This window comes from Tachyglossus aculeatus, chromosome 1, assembly GCF_015852505.1.
Source record: "Tachyglossus aculeatus isolate mTacAcu1 chromosome 1, mTacAcu1.pri, whole genome shotgun sequence".
Taxonomy (NCBI): domain Eukaryota; kingdom Metazoa; phylum Chordata; class Mammalia; order Monotremata; family Tachyglossidae; genus Tachyglossus; species Tachyglossus aculeatus.
Genome location: NC_052066.1, coordinates 12,262,466 through 12,287,050, shown reverse-complemented (window position 1 = coordinate 12,287,050; position 24,585 = coordinate 12,262,466). Strand labels below are relative to the sequence as shown.

The following is a 24,585-nucleotide window of genomic DNA, read 5'->3' as shown; positions in this document are numbered from 1 at the left end:
AGCAGTTAAGATTGCTTCTCAGTAATAATAATAATAATAATAATGATGATGATGATGATGGTATTTGTTCATTACTATGTGTCAAGCACGTCCTCAGCAATGTTTGTTTGTTTTCCGTCCTCCGGAAATAAAGATCTTAGAGGAGAAAGTCAAGAAGACTTGGACGGTTGTGGACGCACGGACCGAAAAGAAGGAGGACGTGCGGAGAGAGACCGTTTACTGCCTGAATAACGATGACGAAACGGAGGTCCAGAGAGACGACATTCTGCAAGGTGCGTGGCTACCGGCCGGCCCTCCGGGACCATGGGCAGCCAGGGACACTTCCCGCGTCGGCTCGAACGGCGCCAGACTCAGCTCCCAGGAGTTTTTACCATAGGAAGGGAATGGTTTCAAACATGCTCTCTTGATGTGCCTGGATTTCGAGCTGCCAGCTTTGCCAAATTATCCCTGGCTCGGTCAGCTCCTCCCTCAGATCCCAAGGTGATGGAATTACACCTGGCTTGGTCACCTTTTACCTTAGACCCCAAATAAGTTGCGCTCTTAGCTCAGATCCCCAGAAAGTCGAGTTATCCTTGGCTTGGCCAGCTTTTACCTCAGGTAAATGTTAGGTAAACATCAGGTTACCTTAGGTACATTTACCTCAGGTAAATATGTTATCGATTTGTACTTCCCAAGCGCTTAGTCCAGTGCTGTGCACACAGTAAGCGCTCAAATACGATTGAATGAATCAATGACAGGTCACAAGGAGGTCGAATTACCCCAGGCTTGGTCAGCTTTTATCTCAGGTCATTCATTCATTCAACTGTATTTATTGAACACTTGCTCTGTGAGGAGCACTGTACTAAGCACTTGGAAGAATACAGTATAGCAATAAACAGGCACGTTCCCTGCCCACAATGAGCTTATGGTCTAGTGGGGAGAGAAACATTCCAAGGAGACTGAATTATCCCTTACCTCAGGTCCCCAGGAGGAGGAATTATCCCTGACTTAGCTTCGATTGCAGACCATTCATTCAGCAACATTTATTGAGCACTCACTGTGTGCAGAGCACTGTACTAAGCACTTGGGAGAGTTCAATATAGCAATATATTCCCTGACCACAGTGAGTTTAGAGGGGAGAGAGATGTCCCAAGAAGACTGAACTATCCCTGGCTTGGACAACTCTTATCTCAGGTCCAAAGGAGAGCACCTAGTACAGTGCTCTGCACACAATAAGTACTAAATAAATACGATTGAATGAATGAGACCACCCATCTGCAGCCCATTCTGGCATTCTGTCCGTTGGAGTTTTAGACTGTGCACCTCATGTGGGATCTGATGATCTCACACCTACCCCAGCGCTTAGTACAGTGGTTGACACACTATTAGCCCTTAATATGTACTGCAATTATTGTTATTATTCAGGGTCCCAAGAGTTGGGGCTTCACCCCTGCCTTGTCTTCAGGAGAGGACGCTTACACGAAGAGGCTTGTAATGACTTCATCTTTACTCTCTTCTTTAAGGGGAGCTGAGAGAGCTATCTGTCAGTCAATCAATCATATGATAAGTGCTCGGAGTCTGTTACGGTAATCAGGCAGGATAGGATAAGTGCTTGGATTAATGGGGTAGCAGTTTGGATGGAAAGGAAAGGATGGATTTTAGCGATGTTCTGAAGGATGAAATGACAGGACTTAGTGACAGATTGAGTATGTGGGTTGAATGAGAGATAAGAGCCAAGTATAATGCCAAGGTTACGGGCTTGTGAGACAGGAAGAATGATGCTGTTGTCTACAGTAATGGGGAGGGCAGGGTTTGGGTGGGAAGATGAGTTCTGTTTTGGATAGTGTGATTTACTAATTTTTAATGCGTTAATTTTATGAATAAACATATAATTAATTTCAACATACTTTTCCCCCATTGGAATGTAAGCTCCTTGAGAGCAGGGATCATGTCTGCTAACTCAATTGTACTGTCCCAAGTCATTCATTCATGATGATGATGGTATTTGTTAAATGCTTACTATGTGCACAGCACTGTTCTAAGTGCTGGGGGGATACAAGGTGATCAGCTTGTCCCATGTGGGGCTCACAGTCTTCATCCCCATTTTACAGATGAGGTAACTGAGGCACAGAGAAGTTAAGTGACTTGCCCGAAGTCACACAGCCGATAAGTGGCAGAGCCGGGATTAGAACCCATGACCTCTGACTCCCAAGCCCGTGCTCTTTCCACTGAGCCACGCTGCTTCATTCATTCAGTCGTATTTATTGAGTTCTTACTGTGTGCAAAGCACTGTACTGAGCGCTTGGGAGAGAACAGTACAACAAGAAACCAAGATGTTCCCTGCCCACAACAAGCTTCTAGACTGTAAGCCCAGTGTGGAAAGGGATTATCTCTCTTTATTGCCGAATTGGACTTTTCAAGCACTTAGTACAGTGTTCTGCACACAGTAAGCACTCAATAAATATAATTGAATGATTGGAGCGGGGGAGACAGACATTAAATGAATAAATTACAGATATGTACAGAAGTGCTGTAGGCTGTTCTGCATGCAGAGTGTACTCAATAAATATCACTGACTGATTGACTGAAGAACAATACCCCCTATTAGAATAATGAGGAATGCCAAAAAGTAAGCACTTAGTACAGTGCTCTGCACACAGTAAGTGCTCAAGAAATACAATTGGTTGATTTGCATTGGCTCTCAGCAAGATTGGCCCTGGCTAGAAAAACTTCCAGATTTTTCTTCTGGGTAACTGGTCTCAGTGGTGTGCTTCTTGAGGAAATTTTATTCCCTCATTTGGCCTGGTGAGTCCGTGTTGAAATGAGCATCGACGTCTTTGCAATTATGATGTTTGCAAACCTTGCTGGGCTTTTTCGTTTAAGCATGGCCCTTTGGTGGCTAGTAATGTGCTCATTGTTATCTGGGGCCCTTTCCTTTCAGGTGGATAGTCAATCAAGCCATGGTATTTTTTGAGCGCCCTCCATGCGCAGAGCACTGTTCTAAACTCTTGGGGGACGGCAGTGTACCAGAGTTGGCAGACACGTTCCCTGCCCACATTCATTCATTCATTCATTCATTCAATCGTATTTATTGAGCGCTTACTGTGTGCAGAGCACTTGGGAAGCACTTGGGAAGTACAAACAACGAGCTTCCTGCTAATTGAAAATGTAACTACGTGACGACGAGGATCCAGAAATGAAATGGATTGTTAGGGATCTGCACTCTGTGTGTGTGTGTGTGTGTGTGTGTAAGTGTGTGTGGTTATTGTAGGAATAATAAGAATAATAATAATAACGGTATTTATTGAGCACTTACTATGTGCCAGGCACTCTACTAAGTGCAGGGGTAGATACAAGCAAATCGGGCTGGACACGGTCCCTTTCTGACGAGGGGCTCACAGTCTCATTCCCCATTTTACAGATGAGGTCACTGAGGTACAGAAAAGTGAAGTGACTTACCCAAGGTCACTTGTCACAGAGATAAGTGGCGGAGCCGGGTTGTAGTAGTAGTAGTAGTCATTTAGACTGTAAGCTAGTTATGGGCAGGGAATGCATCTTTCATATTGTTATGTTTTACTCTCCCAAGCGCTTAGTATAGTGCTCTGCACACAGTAAGTGCTCAATAAAAGTGATGGAATGAATAGTAGTATTTATTAAATGCTGACCACGTGCAGAGCACTGTAGTAAGTGCTGGGAGAAAATACCCAGGAGGGAAGCAGTGTGGCCTAGTGAATAGAGCCCGGGCCTGAAAGTCAGAAGTTCTAATCCCGGCTCTGTCACTTGTCTGCTGTGGGACCTTGGGTAAGTCATTTCACTTCTCTGGGCATCAGTTACCTCGTCTACCAAATGAGGATTCAGACTGTAAGTACACCGTGGGAGATGGACTGTGTCCAACTTGATTATCATGTATCTATCTTAGTGCTTAGTACAGTACCTGGCACATAGTAAGCACTTAACAAATACCATTAAAAAAAAAGAGAGATGGGAGACCAAGTCTCTCTACCGAATCCGCAACTGCAGAGCAAGCAGGAGCAGGCTGGGAGTCAGAGGACTTGAATTCTAATCCTGACTCCGCCACTTCTCTGCCAGGTGGCCTTGGGTAAGTCATTTCACTTCTCTGTGCCTCAGTTCCCTCCTCTGTAAAATGGGGACTGTGAGCCCCATTTGGGTCAGGGACTGTGGTCAACCTGATTAGCTTGTGTCTACTCCAGTGCCCAGTAAGGTGCCTGGTACATAATAAGCGCTTAACAAATACCATTTAAGAAAAAAAAATTAGACGTGGTCCTTGTCCCTGGTGGGCGGGGGGTGGAGGGGCTCCCAATCTAAACAGTGTGTGTGTGTGTTTGTGGAAGTCGTAGTAGCAGTATTAGGCTTTATTAAGCACCCACTGGGCGAGGAGCATGGAAATAAGTACTGGGAGAGAATACATAGGTGGGAATTAGATCCCATCCTTGCCCCTCAGGAGCTCCCAACCTAAATAATAATAAAGATGGTATTTGTTAAGCGCTTACTATGTGCCAAGCATTGTTACTAAAGACTGAGGGAGATATGAGCTCATCAGGTTGTCCCTGAGAAGTGCAGTGACTTGCCCAAAGTCGCACAGCTGATAAGTGGCAGAGCCGGGATTAGAACCCATGACCTGTGACTCCCAAGCCCGGGCTCTTTCCACTAAGCCATGCTGCTTCTCAAAATAATAATAATGATGGTATTTGTTAAATACCTACTTTGTGCCAAGCACTGTTCTAAGCACTGGGGCAGATACAAGGTAATCAGGTTGTCCCAAGTGGGGCTCACAGTCTTCATCCCCGTTTTCCAGGTGAAGTAACTGAGGCCCAGAGAAGTGAAGTGACTTGCCCAGAGTCACACAGCTGATGAGTGGCGGAGTTGAGATTAGAACCCATGACCTTTGACTTTCAGGCCCGTGCTCTTTCCACTAAGCCGCACTGCTACTGTAGTAAACTTTGGGAGAGATTGCATAGGTGGGAATCAGACATGGTCCCTGTCCCTTGGTGGGGATGGAAGGCATCCCAATCTAAAGAGAGAGAGTGTGTGTGTATAATAATAATAATAATGTTAGTATTTGTTAAGCGCTTACTATGTACCAAGCACTGTTCTAAGTGCTAGCGGGGATACAAGGTGATCAGGTTGACCCACATGGGGCTCACAGTCTTCATCCCCATTTTACAGATGAGGTAACTGAGGCTCTGAGAAGTTAAATGATTTGCCCAAGGTCACACAGCTGACAGGTGGCAGAGCCGGGATTAGAACCCACGACCTCTCGCTCCCCAGCCCGTGCTCTTTCCACTGAGCCACGCTGCTTCTCAGTGTGCCATCAAGCTGCAGTGCGGAGGGGGCTGGCCCGGGCGGAGGTTTTACAGCCGATTGTGGTCGGTGCCCACTGTGAGCCCATTGTAGGGTAGGGACCGTCTCTATATGTTGCCAGCTTGTACTTCCCAAGCACTTAGTACAGTGCTCTGCACACAGTAAGCGCTCAATAAATACAATTGATTGATTGATTGATTGCCCAGGCAGCCACGGGCCCTTGTGCCAGCTGCATGCGATGACTCACTGTCAGTTCAAGCTGTGTGTGGTTACTGCCCCAGGTGAAGGTGGTTAGTTTAGAATCGGAAGTCACACCGTGTGGGTGTTTGCTTTCTTGTTTATGTGCCCAGCGGGCACCACTGCCTGGGCTGAGTGCAGTGAGGCTGGGCTGGGAGAGAGCCTGGGCTGGCCGCAGAGGGTGGCCCAGTTGGGCCTGAACAGAGGCCCCGAACCTGAGCTCACCCCCACCACTCCCGCAGCCTGGGATGGTGGCTTCAAACCCTGCCTGCCTGCCAACCAGGAAGGGACTCCCTCCTCCCCCACCACACCCATTATCCCTCCTCTTTGGACTGGACACGGTGACTGACCCAGGGAGCAGCAGGAAGAGAAACAGGTGTTTGGCTCTCAAAAGCAGCATTGGTTTCCCTTCAGTACCCCACCCCCCTTCTCTTCCCCTCACTCCGTGCGTTGGGAGGGTCGTGGCGGCGGCGGGGCAAGGGAGAGGGAAACCAGAAAAGATGGGTCTCAGCTCCGCAACATTGCCAAGATCCGCCCTTCCCTCTCCATCCATACCGCTACCCTGCTCATTCAAGCTCTCATCCTATCCCATCTGGACTACTGCATCAGCCTTCTCTCTGATCTCCCATCCTTGTGTCTCTCTGCACTTCAATCCATACTTCATGCTGCTGCCCGGATTATCTTTGTCCAGAAACGCTCTGGGCATATTACTCCCCTCCTCAAAAATCTCCAGTGGCTACCAATCAATCTGCGCATCAGGCAGAAACTCCTCACCCTGGGCTTCAAGGCTGTCCATCCCCTCGCCCCCTCCTACCTCACCTCCCTTCTCTCCTTCTCCAGCCCAGCCCGCACCCTCCGCTCCTCCGCCGCTAATCTCCTCACCGTACCTCGTTCTCGCCTGTCCTGCCATCGACCCCCGGGCCTGGAATGCCCTCCCTCTGCCCATCCGCCAAGCTAGCTCTCTTCCTCCCTGCAAGGCCCTGCTGAGAGCACACCTCCTCCAGGAGGCCTTCCCAGACTGAGCCCCTTCCGTCCTCTCCCCCTCATCCCCCCTCCATCCCCCACATCTTACCTCCTTCCCTTCCCCACAGCACCTGTATATATGTATATATGTTTGTACATATTTATTACTCTATTTATTTATTTATTTATTTATTTATTTTACTTGTACATGTCTATTCTATTTATTTTATTTTGTTAGTATGTTTGGTTTTGTTCTCTGTCTCCCCCTTTTAGACTGTGAGCCCACTGTTGGGTAGGGACTGTCTCTATGTGTTGCCAACTTGTACTTCCCAAGCGCTTAGTACAGTGCTCTGCACACAGTAAGCGCTCAATAAATACGATTGATGATGATGATGATTTATTGAGTGCCCACTTGGTGCTGAGTATACAGGGTGGGGAAGAGTGGTTGGGGGCGATGGTTCATTTGGACCGTTCCTTCTTTTCAGTTCAACCCTCCCTGGGGCTTCCTGTCGTTGTGCAGTCATGCACCCCCAAACCAGCAGAGTTTAACGCAACTAATCAATCAGTGGCATTTATTGCACGCTTATCATGTGCAGAGCACTGTACTAAGTGCTTGAGAGAGTACGGTACAAGAGAGGTAGTAGACACAATCCCTGCCCACAAGGAGCAATAAATAGAGGAGAGGTGGTTAACAAGGATCAGTTGGAGACAGTTTCTTCCCTTTTCATTTCTCTTGGGCCCAAATTCTTCGTCTTAGTACAGTGCTCTGCACACAGTAAGCGCTCAATAAATACGATTGATTCTCCTCTCCCCTCAGCCCAGGGTAGGTGGTATCTACCAACTCTAGCACTGAACTCTCCTAAGCACTTGAGTGCTGTCCTCAGTAAGCGCTCAATAAGTATAGTCCATCAATTGATTGTTCGAGCGCCGAGGGTGGAGTCCTCCAGACTGGATCTGGCCATTTGACTAGGGAGGGGCACAGAATTCCTTCAAGGAGCAGAGCCTGGGACAGCAGATAACCTGTGGGGGGACTTGGAGAGGAACCCATTCTGTGCCGAAAAGCTCGCATTCCCAGCTGCTTAGGTCCGAGATCTGTTGAGGTCGTTATAGGTGGCAAAGCAGAATTGGCTTTTGGTGCTTAAAAGTTTGTTTTAAGTCAGCCAGACTCATTTTGACTTTGTAAAGTCCCTTCGAGTTTCCAGTGAATGTAATTCCCCTGTTGATGGGGTAACTATGCCAGACACCTGTCTACTTGTTTTGTTTTGTTGTCTGTCTCCCCCTTCTAGACTGTGAGCCCGTTGTTGGGTAGGGACCGTCTCTATATGTTGCTGACTTTTATTTCCCAAGCGCTTAGTACAGTGTTCTGCAGACAGTAAGCGCTCAATAAGTACGATTGAATGAATGTATGGGCGTGCACACTCGCATGCTTTTTCTCTCAGTAATGGGGTGGTCATTGTGCAGCCTTCAAGCCCACAGTGCTAATGTGGGCCCGAAGCTGGTTTTGGAAGCCCCCAGGCTGACGTCCCGGCTTTCCCCCCTTCGTCTAGGGTTCCGCTACGGCAGCGACATCGTTCCCTTCTCCAAAGCGGACGAGGAGCAGATGAAGTACAAGACCGAGGGAAAGTGCTTCTCCGTGCTGGGCTTCTGCCGGGCCGCTCAGGTCAGCTTCCTCTGGCCTTTTCTGCCCCCGCCCCCCCAACTCCGGCCCGCTCTGAGACAAACCCCGCCTCAGGCGACGCGGATCTGGGGGCTCCAGAAATGGGTTCCCGCCTCGTTCAGCCTGTAGCAGGCTCACCGCAGCGAAGACTGCACACGTGATTTTTTTTTATGGTATTTGTTAAGCGTTTCCTGTGGTCCAGGCACTGTACTAAGCACTGGGGTGGATACAAGCTCATCAGGTTAGACCCAGTCCCTGTCCCACGTGGGGCTCACAGTCTTAATCCCCATTTTATAAATGAAGTAACTGAGGTACAGAGATTTGAAGTGACTTGCCCGAGGTCACCCAGCAGACAAGAGGCAGAGCCAGGATTAGAACCCAGGTCCTTCTGACTCCTGGGGCTGGGCTCTAGCCACTAGGCCGCACTGCTTGTCACATGCTGCACCCCTGCCCACCCACTGGCTCGTTGCACCCCACGACCCAGCGGGAATAATAATGATAATAATAATAATAATAATCATGCTATTTGTTCTAAGCACTGGGGTGTGATACAGGGTAATCAGGTTATCCCACGTGAGCCTCACGCTTTTAATTCCCATTTTACAGATGAGGTAACTGAGGCATAGAGAAGTTAAGTGACTTGCCCAAGGTCACACAGCAGACAAGTGGCAGAGGCGGAATTAGAATCCACATCCTCTGACTCTCAAGCCCGGGCTCTTTCCACCGGGCCACGCTGCTTCTTAACTGGCAACTGGCAGGGACAAGAGAGTGCAAGGAATTTATAATTAATCAATCTATCCATCAATCCACCAACCGGTGATTTCTCCTGAGAGGAGAGCACTGTGAACCCTCCTGCCTACATCTCATCAGTCCTAAAGGCGATTCATTTTTTTTTTATGGTATTTGTTAAGCGCTTACTATGTGCCAGGAATTGTACTAAGCGCTGGGGGAGCTGCAAGTTAATCAGGTTGGACCAGGCCCTGTCTCCTATCGGGCTCACAGTCTCAATCCCCATTTTACAGAGGAGGGAACTGAGGCCCAGAGAAGTGAAGTGACTTGCCCCAAGGTCACCCAGCATTCATTCATTCGATCGTATTTATTTATTGAGCACTTACTGTGTGCAGAGCACTGTACTAAGCGTTTGCCGGCTGACAGGCAGCATGGCCTAGTGGAAAGAGCATGGGCCCGGGAGTCAGAGGACCTGGGTTCTAAACCCGGGTGGGCCAAATGTTCGCTGTGGGACCTTGGGCAAGTCGCTTCACTTCTCTGGGCCTCAGCTTTCCTGTTCTCCCTCCTACAGAGAAGCAGCATGGCTTAGTGGAGAAAGCACCAGCTTGGGACTCAGAAGGCATGGGTTCAAATCCCAGATCCGCCAATTGTCAGCTGTGTGACTTTGGGCAAGTCACTTCACTTCTCTGGGCCTCAGTTACCTCATCTGTAAAATGGGGATTAAAGACTGTGAGCCCCCCGTGGGACAACCTGATCACCTTGTAACCTCCCCAGTGCTTAGAACAGTGCTTTGTACATAGTAAGCGCTTAATAAATACCATCATTATTATTATTATTATATAGACTGGGAGCACCATGTGCGACAGGAACAGCGTGACAGCATGCTAAGAAGCAGCATGGCATAGTGGATAGCACATGGGCTTGGGAGTCAGGAGGTCATGGGTTCTAATCCTGGTTCCGCCACTTGTCTGCTGTGTGACCTTGGGCAAGTCACTTCACTTCTCTATGCTTCAGCTCCTTCATCTGTCAAATGGAGATTGAGACTGTGAGCACCATGTGGGACAGGGCTTGTGTCCAACCCGTTTAGCTTGTTTCCACCCCAGAGCTTATTACAGTGCCTGCCACGTAGTGAATGCTTAACAAATACCATAATTATTTATTATTATTATTAGGAACCGTGCTCAACCTAATTCACTTGTAGCTGTCCCGGCGCTTAGAACAGTGTTTGACACCTAGTAAGCGCTTAGCAAATACCATTAAAAATGTGGCAGAGCAGAGATTAGAACCCAGATCCTCTGACTCCCAGGCATAATAATAATAATAGTAGTAGTATTTATGTGTTTCCTAAGTGTGTGGCACTGTACTAAGCCCTGGGGTAGATACAAGATCATGAGGTTGGACTCAGTCCCCATCCCAAGGGGGGCTCACAGTCTCAGTCCCCATTTTAAAGATGAGGTAACTGAGGCCCAGAGAAGTGAAATGGCTTGCCCGAGGTCACACAGAAGATAAATGGCGGAGCCCGGATTAGAACCTATGACCTTCTGACTTGTTCTGTCCACTAGGCATCCTGCTTATTTATATTAATGTCTGTTTCCCACGCTAGACTGTAAGCTCATTGTGGGCAGGGAAAGTGTTGTTTTATTGTACTCTCCCAAGTGCTTAGTACAGTGCTCTGCACACGGTAAGTGCTCAATAAATACGATTGACTCACTGACTGACTTTCTCCCCGAGGGCATGCTGTCTGTGAAGAATATTGTGAAGCAAAACTCTTCCTTTCTTGGGGAGTACCTTGAAAACCATTTTTAAATAATCCAGTCCGGAAGAGTCCATGTAATGTTAATTAATTAATTAATTAATTCAATCGTATTTATTGAGGGCTTACCATGTGCAGAGCACTGTACTAAGTGCTTGGACAGTACAATTGGGCAACAAGTAGAAACAATCCCTACCCAACAACGGGCTCACAGTCTAGAAGGGGGGAGGCAGACAACAAAACAAAACAAGTAGCCATGGTCCCATGTGTCGCATATTTCACATTAACATCTTTTTTCATGTTTTATCCCTCTTCAATTTGCCCTTCTAGGTGCAGAGAAAATTCTATATGGGGAATCAAGTGCTGAAGGTCTTTGCAGCGAAAGACGACATGGTGAGCCTGGGACTTTGAGTGAAATGGAATTAAGGTGTTACTCTTTCAGTCACCTAGTGCTATTGATTGAGCACTTTCTGTGTGCAGACCACTGTGCTAAGCACTTGGGAGTCAGCTCATCTATCGTATTTATTGAATGCCTACTATGTGCAGAGCACTGTACTAAGCGTGTGGGAGAGTACAATATAACAGAATTGGTAGCACATTCCCTGCCCTAAGTGAGCTTACAGTCTGGAGGAGGACACAGATGTTGAGGTCAATAGACGAATTATGGATGTGGATGTAATAATAATAATAACTGTCATATTTGTTAAGCGCTTAGTTTGTGTCAAGCACTGTCCTAAGCACTGGGAAAGATACAGGATGATCAAATCAGGCTCAGTCCCTGTCCCATGTAGGGCTCACAACCTAAGAAGGAAGGAAGATCAATCAAGCAATCAGTCGTATTTTTTGAGCATTTTCTGGGTGCAGAGCACTGTACTGAATGCTTGGGAGAGGACAACACTCCATATAACATGCACTTTCCCTACCCACAATGAACTTACAGTCTAGAAGGGGAGACAGACGTTAGTATAAACAAATTACAGTTATGGGCAACAGTGTGTGGGGCTAGGAGGGAGGAGGAATAAAGGGAGCAAGTCAGGGTGGCGCAGAAGGGAGTGGGAGAAGGGGAAAGGAGAGCTCAGTCGGGGAAGGCCTCTTGGAGGAGATGGGCCTTCACTAAGGCTCTGAAGGTGGGGAGAAACATTGTTGGGTTTGAGGAGGGAAGGTATTCCAGGACAGAGGCAGGACTTGGGCGAGAGGTCAGTGGTGAAATAGATGAGATGGAGGCCCAGGGAGGAGGTTAGCGGCAGCAGAGGAGTGGAGTGTCTGGGCTGGGATGGAGAAGGAGAGAAGGGAGGTGAGATGGGAGGAGGCAAGGGGATGGACAGCTTTGAAGCCAATAGTGAGGAGTTTCTGTTTGATCCCTGCCCCCAAGGGGCTTCTAGGGGACCCTGTCCTGAGCACTATATTAAGCGTTTAGGAGAGTGTAATATAACAGAGTTGATAGACCTGAGCCCTGCCTATAAGGAGCCTGCAGTCGGGAGGGAGAGCGGAGGCTGCGTGTCAGAGGAAGTGTGACGCCGCCAGTGTCCCCCTCTTCCTCGACCCCCTCCACACCTGTCCAGGCTGCCGCCGTGGCCCTGTCCACCGTGATCCACGCGCTGGACCAGCTGGACGCGGTGGCCATCGTGCGCTACGCCTACGACAGGAGGTCCAATCCCCAGGTCGGGGTCGCCTTCCCCTTCATCAAGGAGGCCTACGAGGTAAGAGGCGTGCCCTGCCGCCCACTCACCAACCTGGGAAACCCCCCCAGCACCCCTGGGAGAGGTAGGGACCCCTTCCCCAGGGCGGCGCCCAGAAGGTAGTGGCGGGCAGCGATCGGTCGTTCATTCCATGCCATTTATTGAGCGCTTTCTGTGTGCAGATCATGGCGAAGTAATGATGGCATTTATTAATGGCTCCCAGACTGAGCCCCTTCCTCCCAGACTGAGCCCCTTCCTTCCTCTCCCCCTCGCCCCCCTCTCCATCCCCCCCATCTTACCTCCTTCCCTTCCCCACAGCACCTGTATATATGTATATATGTTTGTACATATTTGTTACTCTATTTATTTTACTTGTACATATCTATTCTATTTTATTTTGTTAGTATGTTTGGTTTTGTTCTCTGTCTCCCCCTTTTAGACTGTGAGCCCACTGTTGGGTAGGGACCGTCTCTATATGTTGCCAACTTGTACTTCCCAAGTGCTTAGTACAGTGCTCTGCACACAGTAAGCGCTCAGTAAATACGATTGATGATGATGATGATGATTAAGCGCTTACTATGTGCTGTTATCGAAAGTAGGGTGTAAAATAAGTTAACCGGTGTAAATCGGCCGCAGGGTTCGAGAACCCAAGGTGGTGACACAGATAGGAAAAATGACTCGGAGACGTGAGTTCAGATAGAGCAGTAAAGGAGGAAAGTGGCTACCTGCCCGTTCATCTCCCGAGAGAGGTACGAGAGACAAGCAGCCCCGAGTTCCAGTCCCACTGTGTCCTTTATTGAGTTACAGCAGCGTGGGAGCGAGCAGTGAGGAACTTCAGGGAACCAATTGGGCACCAACAGGTTGGGAAAGAAGTTACTGTTATCAGAACCTTGTAGAGACGGGAGTTACTTGTATCGGCCTTACGACCTTGCACAGACAGGTGTTACTTGTTACCGGCCTTGAACACATTCTGTTGTGGAGCCTTGCATTAAATAGAAAATGGAGTTGCTCTCGGCCTCCACAAAATGGAGGGTTACTGTCGGTATGCACAAGATGGAGTCAGTCATGCCAAGTCTGCTGGTGGATAACAGTGCAAAGCACTGTTCTGAGCGCTAGAACAGGGGCCTGGGAGTCAGAAGGTTATGGGTTCTAATCCCACCCCCGCCAATTATCTGCTTTGTGACCTGGGGCAAGTCCTTTCACTTCTCTGGGCCTCAGCTGCCTCATTTGTAAAATGGGGATTGAGATCGTGAGCTCCATGTGGGATAGATTTGCTTGTATCCACCCCATCATCATCATCATCATCAATCGTATTTATTGAGCGCTTACTGTGTGCAGAGCACTGTACTAAGTGCTTGGGAAGTACAAGTTGGCAACATATAAAGACAGTCCCTACCCAACAGTGGGCTCACCCAGCACTTAGTACAGTGCCTGGCAAACAGTAAGTGCTTAACAAATACTGCCAGCGCTTACTACAGTGCCTGGCACACAGTAACTTCCAAACTAGAGGGGGAGACCAACATTAAAGTAAATTTCGGAATCCCGAAGCGAGGGAGGAACAACTCTTCTGGGGCCCCAGGGCAGGCATCGATCTGCCCAACACGATGCTGTTGTATCTACCACAGAGATAGGGCCGGGCTTGTCTTGTCTTATGCCGTTGACCCATAGCAACGCCATGGACACATCTCTCCCAGAACACCCACTCTCCATCTGCCGTCGTTCTGGTATTGGATCCACGGAGTTTTCTTGGTCAAAATCCGGAAATGGTTGACCATCGCCTCTTTCCGTACATTTAAGTCTCCGCCCTCAACTCTCTCCCATGCCACTGCTGCCCAGAAAAGGGAATTTTGGCCCGTGGCAGATTGCCTTTCACTCGCTAGCCACTGACCAAGCTCGGAACGGAACGGAGAGGCCTCTGCTTCACTCTCCCTCCCGTAGCCGAGACTGTTGGAGGACTGGAAACGCTCCAGGTGCCGTCCTGAAAGGGTAACAGTGTTGCAGCCTAAGGGAAGCAGCCTGGGTCAGTAGAAGGAGCGCGGGCTTGGGAGTCAGAGGTCATGGGTTCTAATCCCGACTCCACCACTCGTCAGCTGTGTGACCTTGGGCAAGTCACTTAACTTCTCTGGGCCTCAGTGACCTCGTCTGCAAAATGGGGATTAAGACTGTGAGCCCCACATGGGGCAACCTATTACCTTCTATCTACCCCAGCACTTAGAACAGTGCTTGGTACATAGTAAGTGCATCGTTATTATTATTAGTAGTAGTAGATGCTTAACCATTCATTTATTCATTCATTCAGTTGTATTTACTGAGTGCTCACTGTGTGCAAAGCACTGTACTAAGCACTTGGGAGAGTACAATACAACCACAAACAGACACATTCCCTGCCCACAGCGAGTTCACAGTCTAGAGACGAACAATTGCCACAGTTGTTAGGAGGAGACATTTTCGCCAGTCCTAAAGAAAGAATTTCTCATCTCTCAAGCACCAGGTCTCCCTCCTCCTTCGACTGTGAGCCCCATGTGGGACAGAGACTGTGTTCAACCCAATGAGCTTGTACCTACCCCAGCGCTTAGTACAGTGTGTGGCACATAGTAACCACTTAAGAAATACCATTTAAAAATAAAAGAAGAGTGTGACCCGAACACCACAGTGATCATTAGTACCAGGTCATTTTTTGAGAGACGGTAGCATCTCTGATCGCCATGGTCTTTAATGAAAAATTCTACTAGCCCACCTATGTTTTTATGGTATTTGTTAAGCCCTTACTATGTACTAGGCACTATACTTGAGCACTTGGGTAGATAAAAGGTAGTCCCTGTCAATCAATCAATCAGTCAATGGTATCTATTGAGTGCTTACTTTGTGCAGAACACTGTACTAAGCAGTTGGGAGAGTACGATAGAATTAGCAATCATGTTCCCTGCCCATAATGAGCTTACATTCTAGAGGGGGAGACATACATAAATATGAATAAATAAGTAATTTATAGTATATAATTGAAAGACTTGCACATAAGTGCTGGGGATGGGGCGAGCATCCTCTGTCCAAAGGCCACACATCCAAGTGCACAGGTGACTCTGAAGGGATGCCATTCATTCATTCAATCGCATTTATTGAGTGCTTACCATGTGCAGAGCACTGTACTAAGCACTTGGTAATAATAATAATGGCATTTGTTAAGCGCTTACTATGTGCAAAGCACAACACAACAGTAAACTGACATTCCCTGCCCACAGTGAGCTCACGGTCAAGAGTGGGGGAAACAAACGTCAGTACAACATAAGGCTCATAGTCTCAAGTCCCATTTTACAGATGGGGATCCGAGGCCCAGAGAGGTTCAGTGACTTGCCCCAGTTCACACAGCAGGTAGGTGGCGGAGGCTCGGGCCCCACCCGCCTGACCTCCCCACCTTGAGGTCCCTCCCAGCAGTAGGGTGGGGGATTCCTTTGGACGCTTTTCCGTTAAATTGGGTTTTCTTGTCTTCCTTCTCCCGGCTCAGTGCCTCATCTACGTGCAGCTGCCCTACATGGAAGACCTTCGCCAGTACATGTTCTCCTCCTTGAAGAACAAGAAATCATGTGCGCCTAGCGGTCAGTCGGCGTCCACTCTATTCCATTCATTCACTCAGTCATATTTACTGAGCACTTACTATTAATAATAATGATAATAGTGATGGCATTTGTTAAGCGCTTACTGTGTGCCAGGCACTTGGGTGGGTACAAGCAAATCATGTTGGACACAGTCCCTGCCCCACGTGGAGCTCACAGTGTCAATCCCCATTTTACAGATGAGGGAACTGAGGCCTAGAGTAGGGAAGTGACTTGCCTAAGGTCACACAGCAGACAAGTGGCAGAGCCAGGATTAGAACCCATGACCTTCTAACTCCCAGGCCTGTGCACTATTCATTCATTCAGTCATATTTATTGAGTGCTTACTGTGTGCAGAGCACTATACTAAGCACTTGGGAAGTACCCATTATGCCAGGCTGCTTCACATCATCATCATCATCATCATCAATCGTATTTATTGAGCGCTTACTATGTGCAGAGCACTGTACTAAGCGCTTGGGAAGTACAAATTGGCAACATATAGAGACAGTCCCTACCCAACAGTGGGCTCACAGTTTAAAGGGGGGAGACAGAGAACAAAACCAAACATACTAACAAAATAAAATAAATAGAATAGATATGCACAAAATAAATAAATAAATAGAGTAATAAATATGTACAAACATATGTACATATATACAGGCGCCGTGGGGAAGGGAAGGAGGTAAGATGGGGGGGATGGAGAGGGGGATAATAATGATAATAGGTTGACATTAGCTGATAAAGGGGAGTGTAATGAAGTTTGTAGAAACAGTCCTTGTCCTCAAGGAGCTGACAGTCTGCTGGGTGTAGAACACTGTATTGAGTGCTTGGGAGAGGGTAGTTAGAAGACGCAATCCCTGCCTTCAAGGAGCTGACAGTCTCCTGTGTGCAGAGCATTGTACTGAATGCTTGGAAGAGTACAGAAAAGTGAGCAGACATGATCCCTGCCTTCAAGGAGCTGCCAGTCTACTGTGTACCAAGCACTGTACTCAGCATTTGGGCCACTACAATAGAGGGAAGAAGCATGACTTAGTGGATAGAGCACAGGCCTGGGAGTCAGAAGGACCTGAGTTCCAATCCCGGCTCCGCCACTTTTCTGCTGTGTAACCTTGAGGAAATCACTTCACTCATTCATTCGCTCGTATTTATTGAGCGCTAACTGTGTGCAGAGCACTGGACTGAGCATTTGGGAGAGTCCAAAAGAGTTAATAGAATGGGGGAAGAAAAGTTGGTTTGAGTAGCAGGGCGAAGTTGCTGTTGAGGTTGCTATCCTCCCCCTGGCCTGGAATGCCCTCCCTCCGCACATCCGCCAAGCTAGCTCTCTTCCTCCCTTCAAAGCCCTACTGAGAGCTCACCTCCTCCAGGAGGCCTTCCCACACTCAGCCCCCTCCTTCCTCTCTTCCTCCCCATCTCCCCCGCCCTACCTCCTTCCCCTCCCTGCAGCACCTGTACATATGTTTGTACATATTTATTACTCTATTTTACTTGTACATATTTACTATTCTATTTATTTTATTTTGTTAATATGATCAGGTTGTCCCACAATCAATCAATCGTATTTATTGAGCGCTTACTGTGTGCAGAGCACTGTACTAAGCACTTGGGAAGTACAAGTTGGTAACATATAGAGACAGTCCCTACCCAACAGTGGGCACACAGTCTAGAAGGGGGAGACAGAGAACAAAACCAAAACATACTAACAAAATAAAATAAATAGAATAGATATGTACAAGTAAAATAAATAAATAAATAGAGTAATAAATATGTACAAACATATATACATATATACAGGTGCTGTGGGGAAGGGAAGGAGGTAAGATGGGGGGATGGAGAGGGGGACGGGGGGGAGAGGAAGGAAGGGGCTCAGTCTGGGAAGGCCTCCTGGAGGAGGTGAGCTCTCAGTAGGGCCTTGAAGGGAGGAAGAGAGCTAGCTTGGCGGATGGGCAGAGGGAGGGCATTCCAGGCCAGGGGGAGGACGTGGGCCGGGGGTCGACGGCGGGACAGGCGAGAACGAGGCCCGGTGAGGAGGTGAGCGGCAGAGGAGCGGAGGGTGCGGGCTGGGCTGGAGAAGGAGAGAAGGGAGCTGAGGTAGGAGGGGGCGAGGTGATGGACAGCCTTGAAGCCCAGGGTGAGGAGTTTCTGCCTGATGCGCAGATTGATTGGTAGCCACTGGAGATTTTTGAGGAGGGGAGTAACATGCCCAGAGTGTTTCTGGACAAAGACAATCCGGACAGCAGCATGAAGTATGGATTGAAGTGGGGAGAGACACGAGGATGGGAGATCAGAGAGAGGGTGATGCAGTAGTCCAGATGGGATAGGATGAGAGATTGAACCAGCAGGGTAGCGGTTGGTATGGAGAGGAAAGGGCGGATCTTGGCAATGTTGCGGAGCTGAGACCGGCAGGTTTTGGTGACGGCATGGATGTGAGGGGTGAATTGATGTGAGGGATGAGCCCCACAAGGGGCTCACAGTCTTAATCCCCATTTTCCAGATGCGGGAATTGAGGCACAGAGACATTAAGTGACTTGCCCAAAGTCACACAGCTGACAATTGGCAGAGCCGGGACTTGAACCCATGACCACTGACTCCAAAGCCTGTGCTCTTTCCACTGAGCCATACTGCTTCTCTATTCTGCGTTTACTATGTGCCATGTACTGTTCTAAGCGCTGGGGTAGATACAAGCTAATCAGGTAGGACACAGTCCCTGTCCCTCAGTCATCATCTCCATTTTACAGATGAGGGAACTGAGGCGCAGAGAAGTCAAGTGACTTGCCCAAAGTCACACAGCTGACAAGTGGCGGAGCTGGGATTAGAACCCATGTCCTCTGACTCCCAAGCCCGGGATCTTGCAACTAAGCCGTGCTGCTTCTCATTCATTCATTCATTCATTCAATTAATTCAATCGTATTTATTGAGCGCTAACTGTGTGCAGAGGAGCAGCGTGGCTCAGTGGGAAGAGCACGGGCTTTGGAGTCCGAGGTCAGGGGTTCAAATTGCCAGCAGTGTGACTTTGGGCAAGTCACTTAACTTCTCTGGGCCTCAGTTCCCTCATCTGTAAAATGGGGATGAAGACTGTGAGCCCCCTGTGGGACAACCTGATCACCTTGTAACCTCCCCAGTGCTTAGAACAGTGCTTTGCACATAGTAAGCGCTGAATAAATACCATCATTATTATTATTATTGTCTTCTGCTCACCCCCGAGGTTCTTTCTTTTCTCTCTTTCTCGGCCTGTTTGGGTTGGTAGAGGCCCAGTTGTCCGCCGTGGATGCTCTGATCGACTCTATGAGTTTGGTGCACCAAGATGAGGAGGGAGACGTCGTGGAGGACACCTTTCCAACCACCAAAATCCCAAACCCCCAGTTTCAGAGGCTGTTCCAGGTGAGAGGCCAAGGCCCGGAAGGGGCGGCAGCATCCGCGATTAATTAAACAAATGAATTACTTCATAGTATCTGTTAAGCACTTATGTAGAGAAGCAGCGTGGCTCAGTGGAAAGAGCCTGGGCTTGGGAGTAAGAGGTCGTGGGTTCTAATCCCAGCTCCGCCACTTGTCAGCTGTGTGACTCTGGGCAAATCACCTAACTTCTCTGTGCCTCAGTTACCTCATCTGTAAAGTGGGGATGAAGACCGTAAGCCCCATGTGGTACAACCCGATAACCTTATATCTATCCCAGCGCTCTGAACAGTGCTTGGCACATAGTAAGTGCTTAACAAATCCCATCATTATTATTGAGAAGCAACGTGGCTTAGTAGAAAGAGCACGGGCTTGGGAGTCAGAGGTCATGGGCTCTAATCCCAGCTCCGCCGCTTATCAACTGTGTGACTTTAGGAAAGTCACTTCACTTCTCTGGGCCACAGTTCTCTCATCTGTGAAATGGGGATTAAGACTGTGAGCCCCAGGTGGGACAACCTGTTCACCTTGTATCTACCCCAGTGCTTAGAATGGTGCTTGGCACTAGTAAGTGCTTAACTAATACTATTTATTATTATTATATTATTATTATTATTATTATGTGCCAGGCACTGTACTAAGTGCTGGGTTAAATCCAAAATAATCAGGTTGCACCTACTGTTGCTGTCCCCTATGGGGCTCAGAGTCAACTGACCTGGGCAAGTCACTTTGCTTCTCTGGGCCTCATTCCCTCATCTGTAAAATGGGGATTAAGATTGTAAGCCCCATGTGGGATAGGGACCGTGTCCAATGGGATTACTTTGTGTCTACCCCAGTGCATAGTACAGTGCCTGGCACATAATGATGATAGCATTTACTAAGCGCTTACTATGTGCAAAGCACTGTTCTAAGCACTGGGGAGGTTACAAGGCGATGAGATTGCCCCACGGGGGGCTCACTGTCTTCATCCCCATTTTACAGATGAGGGAGCTGAGGTCCAGAGAAGTGAAGTGACTTGCCCAAAGTCACACAGCTGATAACAAATACCACACACACAAAAAAAATCTTAATCCCCATTTTCCAGTTGAGGGAACTGAGGCCCGGAGAAGTGATGTGACTGGCCCAAGGTCCCACAGCAGACAAGTGGTGGAGCCGGGATTAAAACCCATGACCCTCTGACTCCGAGGCCTGGGCTCTAGCCACTACCCCCTGCTGCTTCATGGCTTAGTGGAAAGCGCATGGGCTTGGGAGTCAGAGGTCGTGGGTTCTAATCCCACTTAGCTGTGTGACCTTGGGCAAGTCACTTAACTTCTCTGTGCCTCAGTTCCCTCATTTGTAAAATGGGGATGAAGACTGTGAGCCCTGTGTAGGGCAACCTGATTATCTTGTATCTGACCTAGTGCTTAGAACAGTGCTTGGCACATAGTAAGTGCTTAAACAAATACCAACATTATTATTGTTATTATTATTATTGTTGTGTATCTGCCCCTGCGCTTAGCGCAGTGCCTGGGACATAGGGAATGCTTAACAAATACCATAAAAACAAAAACAAACCTGACTTAATGGAGCAATGCCGCTTGGGGCTTCTTTGGCTCTTGGTGCTGGGCTTCCTGGGCCATCCCGGGCCCTCCAGGCCGCCCCACAGCCCAGCATGGCCCCTGGGGCCGGAGGGGAGGAGGAGGAGGAGGAGGAGGAAGAGGGGAAGGAGGAGGGGGAGAAAGAGAGGAGTCAGTCAGTCAACCATAATCAGTCAATCTGAGCACTTAGCGTGTGCAGAGTACTTTACTAAGCACCTGGGGGAGTATAATATGGCAATAAAATAGACCCATTCCCTGCCCACACTGACCTTACAGCCTAGAGAGGAAGACAGACATTAATATATATGAATTACAGATAGGGACATAAGTGTTTGTGGGGCTGACAGGGTGACTTCTACAGATGAGGAAACTGAGGCCCAGATAATAATAATAGTAATTATAATAATGGTATTTGTTAAGCGCTTACTATGTGCCAAGCACTGTTCTAAGCACTGGGGTAGATACAAGGTAATCATGTGTCCCACGTGGGGCTTACTGTCTTAATCCCCATTTTATAGATGAGATAACTGAGGCCCCGAGAAGTTAAGTGGCTTGCCCAAGATCTCTCAGCAGAAAGGTGGCGGAGTCGGGTTTAGAACCCACGTCCTCTGACTCCCAAGCCCGTGCTCTTTCCACTAAGCCACATAGATAGAGCACAGGCCTGGGAGTCGGAAGGTCCTGAGTTCTAATCCCAGGTCCACCACTTTTCTGCTCTGTGACCTTGGGCAAGTCCCTTCGCTTCCCTGGGCGTCATTTTCCTCATCTGGAAAATGGAGGTGAAGACTGCGGGCCCTGCATGGGATAGGGAGTGTATCCAACTCGATTTGCTTGTATCCACCATAGCGCTTAGTACAATGCCTGGCACATAGTAAGCACTCAACGAATACCGCAGTTATCATTATTATTGTTGTCATGATTATTATGTGAAGCGACTCGCCCAAGTCACACGGCAGGCAGGCAGGCGGCAGAGCCAGGATTAGAACCCAGGTCCTCTGGCTTCCAGGCGTGGGCTCATTCCCGTAGGCCCTGCTGCTCCTCTAATCCCTGCTCCCGCCGTCCACCTCACAGTGCCTGCTGCACAAGGCTTTCCACCCGAGCGACCCCCTGCCCCCCATCGAGCCCCACCTGCTGAGTATGCTGGACGCTCCCGAGGAGGTCACCGCCAGGTGCCAGGCCCCCCTGGCCCGGATCAAAGCCCTCTTCCCGCTGAAGGAAGTCCTGAAGAGGAAGGATCCAAAGACGGCCCAGGACATCTTCCAGGACAAGTAAGGCCCGCCGGCCAGTCAGTCTGCCCGCCGGGGAGTGAGGGGTCACCCTGGGCTGGAGGTTGGGGCGGCCGGGTGGTCTGGAGAAGGCAGTCCAGTGTGGAAATTGCAGCAGAATAGACGCAGTTGGCATTATTATATCTATCATTTATCTATTTATGTATGGTTATTAGTGCCTGTCTCCCCCTCTAAACTCTGAGCTCATTGTGGGCAGGGAATGAGTCGTCTATTTCTTGTTAGATTGTACCCTCGCAAGCACTTAGTACAGTGCTTTGCCCACAGTAAGTGCTCAGTTAATATGATAGACTGAATGAATGAATTATTATCATCATCATCATCAATCGTATTTATTGAGTGCTTACTGTATGCAGAGCACTGTACTAAGCGCTTGGGAAGTACAGGTTGGCAACATATAGAGACAATCCCTACCCAGCAGTGGGCTCACAGTCTAAAAGAGTGGGCTATGCAGGAATGTGGGGAAAAAACTCTCTTGGAGCTAGCAATAATAATGGTGTTTGTGAAGCACTTACTATGTATCAAGCACTGGGGTAGATCCAAGCTAATCAGGTTGGACACAGTCCCTGTCCCACACGGGGCTCTCAGTCTTCATCCCCATTTTACAGATGAGGCAATGGAGGCCCAGAGAAGTCAAGTGCTCTGCACAGCGCTTAGTACAGTGCCCTGCACACAGTAAGCGCTCAATAAATATGATAGAATGAAAGTGACTTTTCCAAGGTCACACAGCCGACCAGTTTTCAGACACAGTCCCTGCCCACAAGAAGCTGACGGATTAGAGGAGGAGCTTACAGTCTTGAGTTCAATCTTTAAATCCTGGTGTTAGTAGTAGTAGTTTTTAGACTGTGAGCCCACTGTTGGGTAGGGACTGTCTCTTTATGTTGCCAACTTGTACTTTCCAAGTGCTTAGTACAGTGCTCTGCACACAGTAAGCGCTCAATAAATATGATTGATTGATTGATAGTAGTACTAATACTACTTAGAGAAGCAGCATGGCCTAGTGGATAAAACATAAACCTAGGAATCAGGAGGTCATGGGTTCTAATTCTGACAATGCCACTTGTCTGCTGTGTCACCTTGGACAAGTCACCTCACTTCTCTGGGTTTCAGTCACCTCATCTGGAAAATGGGGATTGAGACTGTGAGCCCCATGTGGGAAAGGGCCTGTGCCCAACTCATTTTGCTTGTACTCACCCCAGCCCTTAGTACAGTGCCTGGCACATAGTAAGTGCTTAACAAATACCATCATTACTAGTGGTAGTACTAGTAGTAGTAGAAGTGATCATTGACATATCTATTGAGTGTCTACTTGGTGAGGTTCTCTGCACTGTGCCTAGTGAATAGAGCACGGCCCTGGAATAATAATAATAATAATGACGGCATTTGTTGAGCGCTTACTCTGTGCAAAGCCCTGCTATAAGCGCTGGGAGCGATATAAGGTGATCAGGTTGTCCCACGTGGGGCTCATGGTCTTAATCCCCATTTTACAGATGAGGTAACTGAGGCTCTTAGAAGTTATATGACTTGCCCAAAGTCACACAGCTGACAAGTGGCGGAGCCGGGATCAAAAGTTAGAAGGCCCTGGGTTCTAATCCCAGCTCCACACCTTGTCAGCTGTGTGACCTTGGGTAAATCACGTCATTTCTCTGTGCCTCTGTTCCCTCATCTGTAAAATGGGGATTGAGACTGTGAGCCCAATGTGGGACAGGGACTGCGTCCAGCCTGGTTAGCTTTTCTCTACCTCAGCGCCTAGGTAGGCACATAGTAAGCGCTTAATCAATACCATTATTATTCTGCACTTGGGAAGTACAGAGTAAAGATGTGACTCATTCCTTGCCCACAGGAAGCTTTCACTCTAGCAGGATTGTTTATTTCCCCCAACAAGCAGCATGGCTTAGTGGACAGAGCGTGGGTCGAGGCATCAGAAGGTCATGGGTTCTAATCCCAACTCTGCCACATGTCTGTTGTGTGATTTGGGCAAGTCACTTCACTTCTCTGTGCATCAGGGACTGTGTCCAACTCGATTTGCTTGTATACACCTCAGTGCTTAGTACAGTGCCTGGCACAATAATAATAATAATAATAATAATAATAATGGCATTTATTAAGTGCCTACTATGTCCAAAGCACTGTTCTAAGCGCTGGGGAGGTTACAAGGTGATCAGGTTGTCCCACATGGAGCTCACAGTCTTCATCCCCATTTTACAGATGAGGGAACTGAGGCACAGAGAAGTTAAGTGACTTGCCCAAAGTCACACAGCTGACAATTGGTGGAGCTGGGATTTGAACCCATGACCTCTGACTCCAAAGCCCATGCTCTTTCCACTGAGCCACGCTGCTTCTGTAAGCGCTTAACAAATACCATCATCATTATTATTATTATTATTACTTGTTAAGCACTTATTATTCTGTGTTCTGGGGTAGATACA

At 48.4% G+C, this 24,585-nt stretch overlaps 1 protein-coding gene across 2 annotated transcripts in view; it reads left to right on the top strand.

Moving 5' to 3' along the window:
* The window catches only part of XRCC5 (X-ray repair cross complementing 5), a 97,684-nt gene that overhangs the window by 33,258 nt on the left and 39,841 nt on the right, over positions 1–24,585 (top strand). For both annotated transcript variants that reach the window (XM_038744446.1, XM_038744447.1), the window contains exons 8-14: positions 134–272; positions 8,049–8,161; positions 10,971–11,033; positions 12,203–12,340; positions 15,822–15,912; positions 19,157–19,290; positions 21,945–22,141. In XM_038744446.1, coding sequence (XP_038600374.1) covers positions 134–272; positions 8,049–8,161; positions 10,971–11,033; positions 12,203–12,340; positions 15,822–15,912; positions 19,157–19,290; positions 21,945–22,141 — 875 coding nt within the window. The remainder of the gene's footprint in view (positions 1–133; positions 273–8,048; positions 8,162–10,970; positions 11,034–12,202; positions 12,341–15,821; positions 15,913–19,156; positions 19,291–21,944; positions 22,142–24,585) is intronic.